This window comes from Pediculus humanus, genomic scaffold (assembly GCF_000006295.1).
Source record: "Pediculus humanus corporis 1103172107650 genomic scaffold, whole genome shotgun sequence".
Taxonomy (NCBI): domain Eukaryota; kingdom Metazoa; phylum Arthropoda; class Insecta; order Psocodea; family Pediculidae; genus Pediculus; species Pediculus humanus.
In genome coordinates, this window is record NW_002987260.1 from 220936 (window position 1) to 235275 (window position 14340).

At 28.9% G+C, this 14340-nt stretch overlaps 3 protein-coding genes across 3 annotated transcripts; 2 read left to right on the forward strand and 1 right to left on the reverse strand.

Moving 5' to 3' along the window:
* Nucleotides 1-839: 839 nt before the first annotated feature.
* On the forward strand, nucleotides 840-7687 carry Phum_PHUM274980 (membrane-associated RING finger protein, putative; the record flags this gene model as incomplete). The annotated part of the gene is made up of 2 exons (XM_002426729.1): nucleotides 840-974; nucleotides 7070-7687. The coding sequence occupies 2 exons, from the start codon at nucleotides 840-842 to the stop codon at nucleotides 7685-7687; spliced, it is 753 nt and encodes a 250-aa protein (XP_002426774.1).
* Nucleotides 7688-8611: 924 nt separating this feature from the next.
* On the reverse strand, nucleotides 8612-10200 carry Phum_PHUM274990 (Sin3 histone deacetylase corepressor complex component SDS3, putative; the record flags this gene model as incomplete). Its single annotated transcript, XM_002426730.1, has 4 exons — nucleotides 8612-8707; nucleotides 8875-9559; nucleotides 9649-9712; nucleotides 10089-10200. The coding sequence occupies 4 exons, from the start codon at nucleotides 10198-10200 to the stop codon at nucleotides 8612-8614; spliced, it is 957 nt and encodes a 318-aa protein (XP_002426775.1).
* A 300-nt stretch (nucleotides 10201-10500) lies between these two features.
* On the forward strand, nucleotides 10501-14132 carry Phum_PHUM275000 (5-azacytidine resistance protein azr1, putative; the record flags this gene model as incomplete). Its single annotated transcript, XM_002426731.1, has 5 exons — nucleotides 10501-10726; nucleotides 12891-13070; nucleotides 13421-13616; nucleotides 13706-13965; nucleotides 14083-14132. 5 exons carry the CDS (start codon nucleotides 10501-10503, stop codon nucleotides 14130-14132), a joined length of 912 nt encoding a protein of 303 aa, XP_002426776.1.
* Nucleotides 14133-14340: the final 208 nt, after the last annotated feature.

Genomic DNA, 14340 nt, shown 5'->3' on the forward strand with positions numbered 1-14340 from the left:
TGTAGTTTTTTAGGGGGTGCGGGGGGAGAGAGTAGACCTTAACGAACGAAAATAATTAGAAAAAAATTTTTTTTTTTCGCGTAAACGTATCAATTATTTATTTATTTATTTTTTTTTTGGACTTTAATAACTTTTTGTGAGATTAATATAAAAAGTACATAAATAAAAAGATAGTAATAATAATAATAATGATAATAATTATGTCTCTTTTGATTTTTGTTTAGAATTCAAGTAATGAAATTTATTTTAAAAAAAAAAATATGTTAGGTCTCCTTCATTCAAAGTTTACGATGATTATGAAAAGTGTAAGAATTTTAAGTTAAATAAAATTAATAATAATAATGATGATGATGATAATAATAATAATAATTTTTTTTCTTTTTCTGCGTGTATACAAAATAGCAAATTCATTATATTACGTCACATATGTGAAGAAACAAAAAAAAAAAAAAAAAAAAAATTAACAAGCGTCTAACAACGTGTCTATGAATCATGAAAATTTTTTTTATTTTACGTAAAAAAAAAAAAAAATTAAAAGAAAATATTCTAGAAACTTCCCGAAAACCTGGACCTAAAAGACAAAAATAATAATAATGAATAAACCATGCTAAGGATACTTCCGGAACGCGAAAAAAAAAAAAAAGAGCAAATAAAAAATGAGGTAAATGAAATTTTTTTTTCATGTATATATAAAATAAAAATGGCGAATATTATTTACATTATTTAATTGTGAATAGATTTTTAAATAAAAAAAAAAAAAATGTCATTTGTAGCTCATATAATAAGTAAAAGGAATCGTAATAGGCGTAGGCCGGTTTGCATAGAAGATAAAACGAGGGATGGACTCACTTGTGGTGGTGGCGGTGGCGTTGGTGGTGGTGTTGGTGGTACAACGTGTGAAAATCACGAAGAAAGAAGTTGCAGAATATGTTTCGATGATAAGAAAAAGGAAATACCTATCACACCCTGTAAATGTAAGGTACGTTTAAAAACCTTATTTTTAAACAAATTATACCAAAGGATAAGATGTTATCGATCCTAATCATGATGATGATGATGAGGTTGATGATTTGGTTCTTGGAAATGTTAATTTTTACGCGTATCTCGAAACATTTTCTTTGTCGTTGTTTTCTTAAAAGAGTAACAAAGAAAGTAAATTAATTCATACCGGTTGAAAATTAGGGGGGGCAAAGGGGGGGGCGGGTTCAACTGATAATTTTTTTTTTTTTTTTTTACCCTTAGTCTCTTACTACCCGAAGGTGGGTTGTTATTATTATCGAGATTAGTGTGACAGTATTTGCGGATTTCAAGTTTTTTTTTTTTCTTTTTTTTTCTTCTGTAATAAAACATTCATACTACTACTACTAATAATAATAATAATAATATATCCGTAGCGCCGGAGCGGCGCCCAACGAGTGCATTTTTGCCGTAATTGACCGACTCAAACGGATAAATTTGCTGTAAATCATTTGAAAATACATAAAATAATTCGAGTTGTAGAGTTCGAATCGTTTTTTTTTTTTTTTTTTTTGCATTTTTTTGCGTTTTTTGCTAGAGGAAATCTTTGCGGAAATTTGCCTCGGGTCCATTTGTTATTTTGGTTTTATATAAAGAAATCATTTGATATTCAATTATATTAATTATTAAAAATATACATTATTAGAGATTGAATGTTGGCAAAGGTTGCGAGGATATCATGCCAAAATCTTTAAATTCAAAAATCGTATTTAAATACGTTTTTCCATTTCCTATTATACTCGTGCGCGCAAAAATGATAATGATAATAATAATGGGGGGGAAAAAAAAGATGAGCGGTGGTGGTAATCATTATTACTATTATTGTTGTTGTTGTTTTCGTGGCGAATATTCGGTTAACGTTGAGGTTTTGGATTTTCAAAGAGAGAGAGAGAGAGAGAGATGTAAGAGGATGAAGTAGGTATCATCATCGTCTCCTTAACGTCCATCAATTTGGTATTTCCCATCGCGGGTACTTTTTTTTTTTTTTTTTCTTATTGCCTGATCGATGAATTTGGGTTTTTATATCTGGTTTCTTGACCTTTGTCAAAATCGTTAGAATTTGATCTACTTTTTTAGACGAGATTCCACCTTTTCTTTTTATAAATGACCTCCTGTTTTTCGGAATGTTATAAATAAATAATAATTGTAAATGATGACGTTAATATTATTATTATTATTATTATTATTATTATTATTATTATTATTATTATTATTATTATTATTATTATTATTATTATTATTATTATTATTATTAACTACGTCAAATTTTTATTTTTTTTTGCAAAATTTTAATTTGTTTTTAAAATTTTCCAGTTGAAAAAAAAATTTTTTTAAAACTTTTTTCTTATTATTATTATTATTATTGTTTTCGTGAACTTATAATATATTTACAAAAATAAATAAATAAATAATAATAATAATAATAAAACGGACGGACTCGTCTGACCACTACTACTACTTCTGTAAAAAAAAAAAATTCAATGAATTTTCGTCAAAAATAAAATTTTTGCAAAAGTTTATTTTTTAAAAAAAACGCTTAACGTTTATGATAATAATAATAATAATAATAATAATAATAATAATAATAATAATAATAATAATAATAACGATAATGAGAAGAAGAAGAAGAATAAGTGTGTTACATAAACAGTTAATAAGTTATAAATTTTAAATTATTTAAATTTGTCTTTTTCTTCTTGTTAATAATTTTTGTTTTTATTTATTTTTTCCGTTAAAAAAATGAATTGAATTGATAATAATGATAAAATTCTCACTCGAGTCAGTTATTATGGAATGGGGGGGGGGAGGGGAGAAGGAAAAAGTTGGGTACTAAATAAATTCGAAATTTTTTTGAAAATAAATCGGGACATTAAACAATGGCGACGACGATGGGGGTGGTAATGATGACGACGATGATAACAACAACAACAACAACAAACAACAACAAACAACAAAAACTACGACGAATTATGTTTTTTTTTTTTTTTTTTTTGACGTTCGGTAATTATTTATATGACGAGTAAACAAAACGTTAGCCTCGGCCTACCTGTAAAAGCCTAAACTAATAGTAATAATAATAATAATAAGAACGACAATCGTGATGATTTAACGATCACACATATTAAATATCGATCGTGTTATTCGCATCGAACGGGGTGGGTTGTTGTTTAACAATCGACAAAAACTGAAGGATTTTCTCGACGTTTTTCGATTGGAGGTATCAACAACAAACGGGATTGTTATTGTTTACGTATGATGTAAGACGCCTACGTCGAAAATATCACCGATAATCATTCGGCCGTCGATTTTTCTTTTAAAATCCGTTGAAAATGTTAATAATAATAATAATAATAAAATTTGAAAGTAATATTAACGTAACAATCAATCAAACTTACCATGTGAATTGAGGAAAGTGAAAAACAAACGACAAACGAAAAAATTAAACGATTGAACCAAAAACGTTTGTCGGACAAAATATAACTAACTCGGTATATAGAATTTGGCAATAAACGCGACGTAAAGACATTCGCGGGATTTTAAGCTTGTTGGACCATTTGAAGTTTTAGTTTTTTTTTTTTTTTTTTTTTTTGATAGGTCAAAGGTCGCGAACCACAAATGTTATCGCATATCACAATTTGATTAAATCGTGTTACTTTTTAAAAAAAATTTTCACGCTTCATTCGGTTATTTGGGACAGTACAAAAAAAAAAAAAAAAAAAAAAAACGTTTATTTTTTTTTTCGCGTTATTATTTATAGATTCTCGTTAATAATAATAATAATAATGATAATAATAGTAATAGTAGTTGTAATAGTAAATGTCAATATTATTAATCAAGGTTAGATAGAGATAAGGCATCGTAAAAACTAGGCTAAAAAAAAAAAAAAAAAATTCGGTTGTATCCTTTCGACATTTGGTAACGGCGAAATGAATCAAATTTTTTTTTTTTTTTGTTTGTCACATTGACCCCCAGCCCCCTGTTATAAATAGATTAGGAATTAAATCTAGGAAAAGCTTTATCTCCCTTTTCTTATTCAAACCTCTGGGGTTTTCCAAAAGGTCAAAAAGTTTTGCCAAAAAAAAAAAAAAATAGTTTTTGTTTTTAGATTAGATTTTTTTTTTTTTTTAAAATCACTTTTGCGAATTATTATTATTATTATTATTATTATTATTATTATTATTATTATTATCATTATTATTAATTAATAGATCACGTGTCACGCTACATTAATAATTTTTTTTTTTTATGTCATCGTTACGTGAGGGTTATAAACAGGATCGGAAAATTTTTATTTTGTTTCTTCTTACTCCCTTTTTTTTCTCCGAAATCGATTAATCGATTATATCGATTCGATTCGATTCGATTGTTTTATTTATTTATTTATGGGAATTTGATCGTAGTTTGCGAATTTTAAATTTAAAAGGAAAAAAAAATCGAGTCGAACCTGTTGTTGTTGTTGTTTTTGTCGTTTGTCGATTTTTTTTTTTTTTTTAAGCTTATTTGTTTGTTTGTTTGTTTGTTTTCCTTTAAAGTGTGTCACACACACACACACACACACACACACACACACAAAAAAAATCTATAAAAGATTTTTTTAATTTGTCAAGGTTTAAATTTTTTTTTTGGGACGTAAATTAAAAAAAATTCTTTGAGGGAGGCCATAAAAATTTAAATTTAAATTTTAACCGTTGGTTTTTATGTGTCGAATTTTTTTTTTTTTTTTCGGAAGGATAAGAAGCCTGATATTTAATTTTTTTTTTTTTTTAATAACTCATTAACAACTGTGTTAATTTATTTTGTTACTTTCCGTTCTCTTCTTTTCATTTCCTTTACGTCGTTGTCGTAAAAAGAAAGAGAAAAAGATAAAAAACAAATTGAATGAATGTAATGAGAGAGAGAGAGATAGAGAAAAGGAAAAAAATAAATTTTGCAAATGGAAATTAACCGGGGTATAAAAAAGTATATTATGGAATAATAAACTAAGGTTATTTACCGTAAGTTCATTGGCTGGTTTCTGAACGCGCTCATTCACTCACTTACAAACATGAGGTTTGTTGTTGTTTTTGTTGTTGTTGTTGTCGTCGTCGTCGTCGTCGTCGTCGTAAATGAGGCAGGAAAGCTATGAAAATATTTTTAAAGTTGCAAATTACAAATAAAATAATAAAAAAAAAATCGTAAAATTTGCAACGGTACCTTATTTTGTCGACGACGACGACAACGTCGCTGACGCATTTACACATTCTCGGTCATAATAATAATAATAATAATAATAACAGTGTGAATTTAATATCATCATCATCATCATCATCGACGACAACGACAACGACAACGACTTTATTATTATTATTTTTATTATTTTATTTTATTTTTATTTTCGATCGATCAAAATCATGGGGGGGCTTCTAAGGGGGGGGGGGGCGGAAGGCGGTAGGAAAATGAGGGGAGGTAGGAAAAAGAATTTTTTATTCTTTTTATACTCGTTTTACACGTTCTTAATTTTCAAATCTTGATTAATAAAAAAAAAAAAAAATGTCGAGTTTACGGCATGAAAGGAAAAAAAAAAAAAAATTGGATTTAATTCTTCGTAAAGCGGCCATATTTTATTTTTACGCTCGCCATTTTTATTTTCTAGTTTTTAAAAAAAAAAAAAAAGAAAAATGGCATAAAAATTTATTATAACGTTCAAATCGTCGTGGAAGCAACCAACGAACGAACGAACGTTTATTAAAATTAACCGGATTAACTTTGGATTATCTTTTTGTTGGATTAAACTCCGACGAAGGATTTAATTTTTTTTTAAAAAAAATTTTTTTCTGTCGGGATTTAAACGGAAGGGAGAAGGGAGAGGGAAACGGAAATACGTAAAGGTTAAACGTATAAAATAAATAATGATGATGATGATTTTGCTGTTGTTTAAATAATAAAAATGATTTAGAGACGTAAATGAAAAATCGATACGTTACGTTAACGGATAATTTTCGATTTTATTGATTTTATTGATTGATTGATTGATTTTAATACGACATAAATTTAATTTAAAGTAGGAAGAAGAAATTTTGATGATGATGATGATGAGGACGTTTATTTTATTATACGAATCCGTTGTTTATTTAAAAAAAAAAAAAACTCCTTTCACTCGACACATTCAAAAGGTTAATTTTTTCTCCATTTTGTTTAGAATAACGTTTTTCACGCGCGCGTCATCATATTAATAATTTTATTTATTTATTTTTTTCCATTACCTGGTTCAATTCATTTCTTTAAAATTTAAAAAAAAAAAAAAAAAGAAACGAGTTTGAATGGAAAAAGGCAATTTTCCGTTTGGATTATTATTTACGGGGTAAATCTCTCTCTCTCTCTCTCTCTCTCTCTCTCTCTCTCTCTCTCTCTCTCTCTCTCTCTCTCTGTGTATGTAATAAACCAGATCGTTAACCCTGATCTCGTTCAATGTCGCATCTTGACTCCATTTTTTTTTTTTTTTTTTTTTTTTTTACACGTATATATTTTCATATGGGATTTTCGTTCGTTCGGGTTGGGTGGGGAGGTCGTTGGGGGGCGGGATGGGGGGTTTATTTTTTAATTAAATATACTTACGTATACGCGCACACATCGAAATGTGAGCGCGTGCGAGTGAATGAGTACACGTTTGCTCTCGATCTCTAGAATTCTAGAAGGAATTTTTTTTTTTTTTTTTTCGAAAACTACTTGTTATCTCTCTTTTTCATGCGCAAAATATCGATCGATGAATTTTATAATTATTATAATTATGTCAGTCTTCGAATTATTCCTCCTCCTATAATTATTGATAAATTTTTATATTAAAAAAAAAAAAAAAAAAAAAGGAGTAGCAAGGGAAATTATAAAATAAAACTCGATTCCATTTTTTTTTTTTTTCTTCTCTCTTATAATAATAATTAAGAGAGAGAGAGAGAGAGAGAGAGAGAGAGAGAGAGAGAGAGAGAGAGATGTGTGTACGAAGGGATAATATTCGAATCGTATCGGTTTATTATTATTATCATTATCATTATAATTTTTTTTGTCGTTTTCTTAGGGCACGATCGGATTAGTTCATATATCGTGTTTAGAAAAATGGTTGTCCGTGTCCAACACGCATTCATGCGAGCTTTGCGGTTATAATTTTCAAACTTTAAGAACTCCAAAATATCGAGTACTTTATTCCATATACTATTGGGTGTTTTTAGATCGTAATCCTCAATATCACAGAGGATTAAAAAGCGATTTCGTCGTATTCATAGTATTAACCCCGATCGCATTGATCGGAGTTTATTCTTGCATAATAGCAGCGGATTTTTATTCTAAAGAACCCACGAAATATTCTCCGGCATCGCGTTGGACAACCATATCCCTGTTGATAATGGTCGTGTTGTTAACATTTGCCTATTATCTATGGGTTGCCGTCACCATACGTTTTCACATGAGAATATGGTACATATGGTGGCAAGCGAATAACATAGTTAAAATAATGCCGAGAGATCCGAACGGTGGGAGCACGGATAGGGTTGCCATATCCTCCGTACACAGTAGCGATTCGAGACAATCGACGAGAAGATCGTTACGTGAAATGACGACGAATTCAATGTCGAGTGACACGCCGAGAGAAGAACCCCAAAATATACAACAATCAAATCCGGGAGATTCTTCCGTTTGATAAACAAACAAACAAACAAACAAACAAAATGGCATTCGTGTTGATGGGAAATAGTTTTTCTTTCTTCTCTTCCTGTTGTTGTTTGCGGCGCACGCGCACAATATATTCTTTTTGAAATCATTTCCGGTTTGGAAAACGTGATGACGTAGACATCCTTTTAAATTTTTTTTATATATATAAATTCAGTTGAAGGTTTTAAAGTAAAAAAAAAAAATTTCATTCGCATTTCTTTCGCATTCAGCCATTTTAATTAATTAAAAAAAAAAAAAACAAATGAGAATTAATTTCTTGAATTTTTTTTTTTTTTTTTTTACGACACAATTACTGACCAATAATAAATTATAATTATAAACGGATTAAAGAGAAAAAAATAATAAAAACGTTTTCTTCTTTTTAAATCATTAAAATTCGAATGAAAATATAAATAAAAAATTCTACTCCTCGTTTTCTAAAACAACAAACGCGTGATTTATTTAACACGTTTTTTTTTTTAATTTATTATTATTATTTTTTAGTAGTAGTAGTAATAATTTACGAGGGATTAAATTATAATACGTTTTAATTATTATTATTATTAACAACAGCAAATGAATTTTTTTTTTATTTTTATTACGTTCATTAAAAAAAAATGCATTTAAATAAGGTTTTTTATACAAAAACCTTCGTTTATACCTTTTTTTTTATCATCATCATCATCATCATCTCGTTTAAAATTTAATAATAAAATTAAAATTTTTTTTGTCTTCTTCTCATTAATTCATTTTTCTATTTTTATAAAAAATTAATATCAAATTTAATAATAATAATAAAATTTTCCTAAAAAAAAAAAAAAAATGTCTACGTGTAAAACAGAGTAAAAAAAAAAAATGAGTTTTGTTATCTGTAGCTTATTGATTTTCGGTTTTATTAATTGATTAGCAGCAACTAAGGAACTCTCCTTTCGATGTGAATTTTTTTTTTACTAAGTTGTGATAAAAATATTCTAAATCTACTCGAATCTGATACTTTTTTTACCCAAATCTGTAAAAGAAAAAAAGGAAATTAATAGTATTGGAGAAGTGGCATGAAAAGGTTTTGGTTTTTAAAATGAAGGGTTTCGAATGATTAACAAAAAACAAAATGTCGCTTTTGTTTTGGTTAGTTGCTTTAAAAAATAATAGTAATGATTGGTTTTCATTCAAACTTACCACATCTGTTCCGATATTGTGAATGTTAGCTGCAAATCTAGGAATGTCTTTTCCTTCGACGAAAACAGGTTGTCCCCTGTGAAAAAACCTTTTTTCATATCTAAGCTTTCCATCTTCTATTCTCGGTTCATGGCAAGAAGAATCATTTTGAGGTACTGGAGGTGGTACTCCTAAACTACCAGGCAAAGGCACCCTCCTTATTTGAGGCGGAAGAGATCTACCACGACTAATAATTTTTAAATCTAATTCTATTTCTTTTTCATCTAATAAATAATTTAATTGTGCAGGCGGTGGTTTTCTTCTTTTTTCTGGCACTGGTAACGGATCATTCGGTCTCCTTCTTAATTTTCTCGTCATGACAGGTTTAACTTCCATCGAGTCACCATGTAATTCCAAACTATGCCTTTCTGTTTCAATCATTTTTCTCTTTTCTTCATATTCTGCTATTAAATTTTCTTTCAATTCGATTTTTTTCTCTTCGTATTCTTTAGCTGCTGCTTTCATTTCGTTAATAAAGTCTCTTTCAACTCTGTCAATTAAATATGCTTTAGATACACTGTTTAATGTTAAACGATCTTTGTATTCCTGTTCTAATTTTTTATTTAACCTATTATATTCAGGATGTGTGCCATCTTTTAACTGTTGTAATTGTTTTTTAAGATTTGCTAACTTGTCTTGATACATTCTGAAAAGCATGCATGTTTGTGTTAACCATGTGTGTAATTGAAAAATATGCACATATATATTTATTAGAAATAATAAACATTTACTCACTGTTCTTTTATTTCTGTGTATTCTTCAGATTTTCCTATTTCAGTTTCACTTGCATCTTCAGTATCTACAAAATTTAATCAATTAATTATTTTTTTATTTACTAAATTAAAAAAAAATGTGATCAAGTTAAAAAATTGATGACTAGGCATAAAACACAATGGCTAAAGAAAAAAAAACCTGAAAAACGTTAATATTATGGCCTACGAAGTTGTTGCAAAAACTTATGAAAGCAATGTTTACAATTTTTTCGCACACAACATTGGAATAATTCGAGTTTAAATTATTATTAATAACACATAAAAATATCAAAGGAATTTTTTTTTTTCTCGTTGACACAGATTTGACTAGTGAAATAGTAGGAAATATGTGTGACAATAAGTTTATTTTTAAAAATGTAATTAAGTAACCGTTTTAATCAGCAAAAAAAAAAAAAAGCGTACCTTCATCAGAATCCTCATCTCCATCGTCTGGATCATCTTGATCGTCATTAAAATCGTAACTATCTTGTCCGCAACTAGCAGAATACGGAGAATCTAATTTCGACGAAGACATTTTATAAAATGTAGGAAAAATAAAAAATTAAGTAATATTATTGTTTAGATTTATGTATATATCGATAAAAAAATTGTTTATTTTTTTTTGCACCATTGAGAAACGATCCCGGAAATATATTCCTTTGACCGATTTTAATTCGTTTTTATTTTCTCAAAGGTTGGTAACAGCTGTTTTGCGATCAATTTTTCATAATGGTGTTGTTGTGCGATTTGGTGAGCTTGTCGTTAAATGTTTTCGAGTCGAAACTTACTAACATTGTTAAAATGATAAATAATTTTATTTAGACTTTAAATTACTATGCATTCCCTAATTTGGACTGGAAGAGTTTTATCTCGTGCTTTGTGGAGCAGCATCACTAATGATACTCATGCTCTTGAATCTAATGTGAATAGAAAACGTGATTCTCATTTAGTTTCCGCAGTTTGCGGGTTCCCTAAAGATTTTTTTTTTTCAGCATTAAGAAAAGGGAAATTTGGTGATGACGCTTGGTTTTCGGCAAAATATAAAACTGCTGATGTCATAGGTGAGTATTACACACTGTGTAAAGTACAAAGTTTGTTATGCTCTCAATCGTTAACAAAACTATGTGACATGAATGCCAAATAAAGGTTTTTGTTTTTATGATGACTTGTGTTCACCTTATAAAAAAGGTGCAGTTTACTTTTACTATTCAAATTTTTAAAATGATATTAATGTTATTCTTAATTGCACATTTATAATTATCATGACAAAACCGAGCGTGTGTTGATTATTTCATTCTTCAAAAAAAACTATTAATATTATTTTAAATTGTAAATGAATCATTTATAAGTTTCATACTTTTTCAAACATGTGCATGTTTTTCAAATATAAATACTTTTGCTAATTATTTTTTATCCAAAAAGGTTTATTTTACTCTTTTTAATCGAGGTGTAGGAAATGATTTCGTCTCAAGCTGACTTACAATAAAGTAATAATCGAATATGATTATAATTCATATAAAATAATTATCAAATTTAACAACAACACAATCATTGCTATAGTTAATGAATTTTGATATTCAAAAAAAACTACAAATTGATACACCTCAATTACAAATACATGATTGTAAATGTGCCAATAAGAATCATGTTTTGCATAAAAAAAATTTTTCAATCATTAATGAAATCGTAAGAAATGTATTTTTTACTTTTGTCGATTAGACTTACATTATTTTATTTCATTATTATTTTGTTTCATTGTTTACTAATGAATACTCCAAAAAAAAAAAAAGGAAGGGGGAGGGGGAGGGGGGGTATAAAACAAAAATAAACTCATTTGTATATTTAAACCGCCGTTTGCAGTAAGGTAATCAAAAAAAAAAAAAATTTCTAATGGTTTTTTTTCCCTTTCTTTCTTTCTTTCTTGGGTCATTATAATTTTTTTTTTTTTTTACGTTCAAAATAATGTTAGAGGTAATTATCAATCCTTTAAAACATTAAAAAAAAAAAAAAAAGAATGGAAGGATGGAAGGAAGAAAGAAAGAAAAAAAAAACATATTTTAAATTATTATTATGAACTTAAATATCTTTTAATTTGTTTTTTTTTTTTTTTTTCGGATAGCAGACTAAGTAAAAAAAAAAAAAAAAAAAAGTAGGTTATAACAAAATTTTTTCTCGTTTAGTCATTAAATTATTTAAACAAATAAAACAAATATTCAGGTTCGAATTTTTGAATTTGATCTGTGAAGGTGCACGTGATGGTGGTGCGAGAGCGTTCTTTTAAAATACCTGTTTTGAATTTTTTTTTTTTTTACGTATACGCACACGCATACGAATTGCGTGTCAAAGCCGAAAAAAAAAAATGAGAATTTTTTTGCGCTACATTCGCCTTAATTTTCCTCTAGTTATCAAATAATTTTTAATAATAATCAATTAGTAAATATATTTATTTATTAATTGAGGTCGATCGACGTTAAACAATAATCAATCGTCAAGATTTGTAATAATTGATTTGTTTGTTCGTTTGTTTGTTTGTTTTTTTGTTCCTTTCTCTCTCCCTCTCTCTTACCCTCTCACATCGTCCATGGTTGAATGAATTATTTTTATTTATATTTTGAATTTTTCCCTTTCCCTCTCCCCCCTCCTCTTTCCTTCAAATGAAGGTTTATTTCCTCCTTGAGCGTAATAGCCATTAATCAAATCATTATTATTAATATACAATGTGTGAAATCGACGAACACTGATTAATAATAAAAAGTTTTTCGTTCAAATTTTTAAAAATGGGAGGAGTGGTAATGGTGGTGGTGGTGGTCGTGGTAATAATAATAATAATAATAATGGTAAAGGATTTGCCCATTGTTTTTAAAGGTCGTATTTTTTTTTCGTGTTGGCAAATATTCAACGGATCCCGTGATTTTGTTGTTTATTTACACACATTGCAAATCGAAAATAACTTTACCATACTATAAATTGAAATTTTTCACATTTTTAAGCTCTTTTTTAATCACGACGACGACGTAACAATTTCCCCTCCCCTCCCCCCTCCCCCAAATTCCTCTTTTAATTCACCGTAAGCGAAACATGTTTTGGTAAGAAAAGAAAATGGCGAGAGTGTCTGTCCGGTGTGACACTCCTAAAAATGTCATTTACATATAAAAAGGACGTAAAAAACGAAACAAATAAATTTTATTAATTAATGGATTTTGTTTTCTTTTTTTTTTTAAACAGGTGTTGCAGATGGTGTGGGAGGATGGAGGCAGTACGGAATAGATGCTGGAGAATTTTCATCTTTTCTAATGCAAACCTGCGAACGGCTCGTTACGAAGGGAAGGTTTTTACCCACGGATCCGGCAGATCTTTTAGCCAAAAGTTATTACGAATTATTTGAAACGAAACAAGCCGTTTTAGGTATTTAAGAAAATAATAATTATTATTATTATTACTTTACGATTTGTTTGTTGGAAAAACAAAAAGTAAATTGTTGTTGTTGTTGTTTTTAAATAAGAACGTAACAACACGTTCGACGTCGAAAAAAAAGCTTCAATTTAATTTTTTTTGATTACTCGTAACGATCCGTTGGTTGATACAATGGCGACAATCACGAAAGTTATTTTTGGAAACGATAAATTTATTTAAAATTTTAACTGAAAGTTTATTTTCTCTCTCTCTCTCTCTCTCTCTCTCTCTCTTTCTGTACGATTCCTTCGCGTTTTCTTTTTCTTTTTCTTTTGCTAACGAAGTAAATTTTTTGTTTCCAGGAAGTAGCACGGCTTGCATAGTTATTTTAAATAAAGAAAACAGCATGATTTACACGGCGAACATTGGCGACAGCGGTTTTGTAATTGTTCGACAGGGACAAGTCGTACACCGTTCCGAAGAGCAACTTCATTATTTCAACACTCCTTTTCAACTTTCGTTGCCTCCGCCCGATTACGACGTCGTTTTAAACGACAGGTTTGGGAAAAATCTAGAAAAAAAACTTTACCTGGCGAATACCTGGCGAACGTTTCGTTTTCAATTGTCGAACGTTTTTCATTTTTCAGGCCGGAATCAGCGGATCAGTCAAATTTTCCCGTAGAAGATGGCGACGTGATATTAGTTGCCACGGATGGAGTTTTCGATAACGTTCCCGATTCGATTTTAATCACAGAACTAGTCAAACTTCAAGGGGAGAAAGATCCGATAAAAATCCAATGCGTAGCCAATACAATAGCGTGGATGGCGAGGAATTTAGCCTTCGACAGTAGTTACATGTCTCCGTTCGCCATCAACGCGAGAAAGAACGGAATAGACGTTAAAGGTTGTCTTTATTTACATTAATTGTTTTTCTTTTGTTTTATTATTATTATTAAGGTTGGCGATTAACACCACCACCACCGCCATCTTCATTTTAATTTTTTTTATTTTTATTTTTTTTCAGGGGGGAAACCGGACGACATAACAGTGTTACTTGCAACGGTTGCTATATGAGACTGAATCCTGTTGGAATAGATATGTAAATGAATTTTTTTTTTTTCTTCTTCTTCTTCTTCGTCGTGATGATTTATTTTCTTATTTTTCTACTTCGAACTCGATCGATTTAATTACCACGGAATAAACAAACAAACAACGTAACAAACTACAAACGTTTCGAATATTTTTTTTTTTCTGTTTCTGATCTATGGAAGATGGAAAATGG